We start from the raw sequence: 2500 nt of genomic DNA, 5'->3' as shown, positions 1-2500 counted from the left end.
GAAAGAAGTGCTTCGGGAAGAGAGGAAGGAATGAGAGAGGCGTGTTAAGAGAGAGATGAATGAGAGAGGCACGTGGTTAAGAGAGAGAGAGAGAGAGAGAGAGAGAGAGAGAGAGAGAGAGAGAGAGAGAGAGAGGAGAGAGAGAGAGAGAGAGAGAGAGAGTGTCTATTTAAGAGCTAGAGGAATGAGAGAAGCATGTAGATAAAAGAGAAGAATAAGGGAGGCGTGTAATTAAGAAAGAGAAATATGATTAAGAGAGAAATAAGTACGAAAGAAAATACGGACAAAATAAATAAAACAAGATACTCTAGAACATAACTCAGTACTCGTTCAAGGCGCCCATGCCACACAATAAACACTGACGGAAGATGGAAGGAAGCAAGGTCAAAGTTTAGGACCATACCTTGAACCACCACCGCGCCACACCTCCACTACATTCATAAAACTCAACATAGTTAAAGTCACACGCGTTTTTAAGGGTAATTTTATAGTTTTAGTGAAAGATTAATAGGATTTATGCATCATTAATAGGAGAACACGGCCTAATCATCTCTGTGGCCTTGAAAAATAGTCGTGATGAGAGAAAAAGGAAAGCGTTTGTAGTAAATTACACACGGGTTTTCAAGGACGTTTTTACGGTTTTAGTGACAAAATCTACATTAATAACGTGAGAAACACTCTTGAGAACCCAGCTGATCATCTCTGTGGCCTTGGAAAATAGTCAGAGAGAGAGAGAGAGAGAGAGAGAGAGAGAGAGAGAGAGAGAGAGAGAGAGAGAGAAGCGTTTCAGAATACATGTCCTCAATACACACTAACACACTAACACAGACAACCAATAGCACTACCCACCAATAAAATCGTCACTCCTGCCCACGTCCTTGTCATACACGCGAATGTCCAGCAGCTTCTTGGGCAGTTCATTGCGTCGCACCTCGAACAAAAACTCCTCATTAAACTCTGGGTTGAGGTTCCTCCACTTAACGGCCGTGCGGTACTTCTTGTAGGTAGGGTCAGGCTTCAGCTGCCTGTTGGGGGAGGCGCGGGAGGAGGAGGTGGTGAGGAAGAGAAGTATCCAGTGTGATTTATCTATTTGTTACCACTGTTTCCAGAGAGAGAGAGAGAGAGAGAGAGAGAGAGAGAGAGAAGGGACGGACAGCTGAAGACAAATCGTGTGTCAAGATTAAGGTGTACGAAAAAAGAGACTGGAGATAAGAGGTCACAAGAGAGAGAGAGAGAGAGAGAGAGAGAGAGAGAGAGAGAGAGAGAGAGAGAGAGAGAGAGAGAGAGAGAGAGAGAGAGAACCGAGACAAAACATAAACAGACCGAGAAACTGTCAAAAAAAAAAAAAACGAACAAAACAGACAGACAAAGAAAACGGACAAAACAGACATTCAGAGAAAACGGAGAAGACAAAAAATGAAGCACACACTCAACCACTGACCCACCGAACCCCGACACATGCACCCCGCTACTCTCCACCCTCTTCCCCACGCCTCCCACGCACTCACACTTTGACGTAGGGGTCCGAGAAGCCGTTGGAGTCCATGGAGGGCAGGTGGGCGCATCTCACCACGCCCACGATCAAGGCGCTGCGCTGCGTTGAGTACTTGAGACTAAGGAGCAACTTTCCTTTCTCCGCCTCGCCCTTCACCTCGTCGTCTGCCAGCTGCTTCAAGGAGGAGGAGGAGGAGGAGGAGGAGGAGGAGGAGGAGGAAGAGGGGAAAGAGGAGGAGGAGGTCAAGGAGGAACGAGAGGAATGCGGGTTAATTTCTGCAAAGTGAGTTTTCTTTCTTTCTTTTTCAAGTCTTCGTGTGTGTGTGTGTGTGTGTGTGTGTGTGTGTGTGTGTGTGTGTGTGTGTGTGTGTGTGTGTGTTAAATTTATATCTACACATACTCTTACTTATCTAAAAAGAGTAAGACTTGACTGGAGGAGGAGGAGGAGGAGGAGGAAGAGGAGGGCGGATGGAAGAAGACGTATGGGGAAGAAAAACAGAAGGAGGAGAAGAAAGAAGAGAAATAGCAACAGAAAGGAACACAAAGAAAGAAGAAACAACAGCAACACACTACAGTATCTAAAGTGAGGAGAGGAAGAGGAAGAGGAAGAGGAGGATGGATGGAAAAAGACAAAAAACAAGAAGACGTAGGAGGAAAAGGAAGAGGAGGACCACTAAAAGGAAAAAAAAAAAAACAAACTCACATTAATTCTTTTTTCCAGGTTGATTTTAATGCGTTTGGTCTCGTGCGGGGACACCTGCTTGAGAGCCACCCGTGCCTCGCCCAGGAAGTCACACCCAAAGCGGTCCTCGTCTGGAAGTAAGGCGAAGAAAACGAGAGTTAAGACTTTAGGAAGAAATTGGTGGTGCCTTGTCAGTATAAAAGAAAACGGGTCCCTGAATTCTGAAACATTTCACCGCCGCACCGTCACAAAAATAAGGCTCTACTTGAAGCTACGCGGGTTTTTAAGGGTGCTTTTATGGTTGTAGTGTCAGATTAACAGTAT

General features: G+C 45.4%; 1 protein-coding gene across 1 annotated transcript in view; it reads right to left on the bottom strand.

Moving 5' to 3' along the window:
* Window positions 1-841: 841 nt before the first annotated feature.
* Window positions 842-2500, bottom strand: part of LOC135091984 (rabphilin-3A-like) — a 44451-nt gene continuing 42792 nt past the window's right edge. The window contains exons 14-16 of the mRNA XM_063990087.1: window positions 2198-2307; window positions 1509-1666; window positions 842-1025 (exon numbers count right to left, since the gene is read on the bottom strand). Of these exons, the coding sequence (XP_063846157.1) occupies window positions 842-1025; window positions 1509-1666; window positions 2198-2307 (452 nt within the window). The remainder of the gene's footprint in view (window positions 1026-1508; window positions 1667-2197; window positions 2308-2500) is intronic.

The sequence above is a fragment of the Scylla paramamosain genome, chromosome 39 (genome assembly GCF_035594125.1).
Source record: "Scylla paramamosain isolate STU-SP2022 chromosome 39, ASM3559412v1, whole genome shotgun sequence".
Taxonomy (NCBI): domain Eukaryota; kingdom Metazoa; phylum Arthropoda; class Malacostraca; order Decapoda; family Portunidae; genus Scylla; species Scylla paramamosain.
This window is presented reverse-complemented; position numbering and strand designations above follow the sequence as displayed.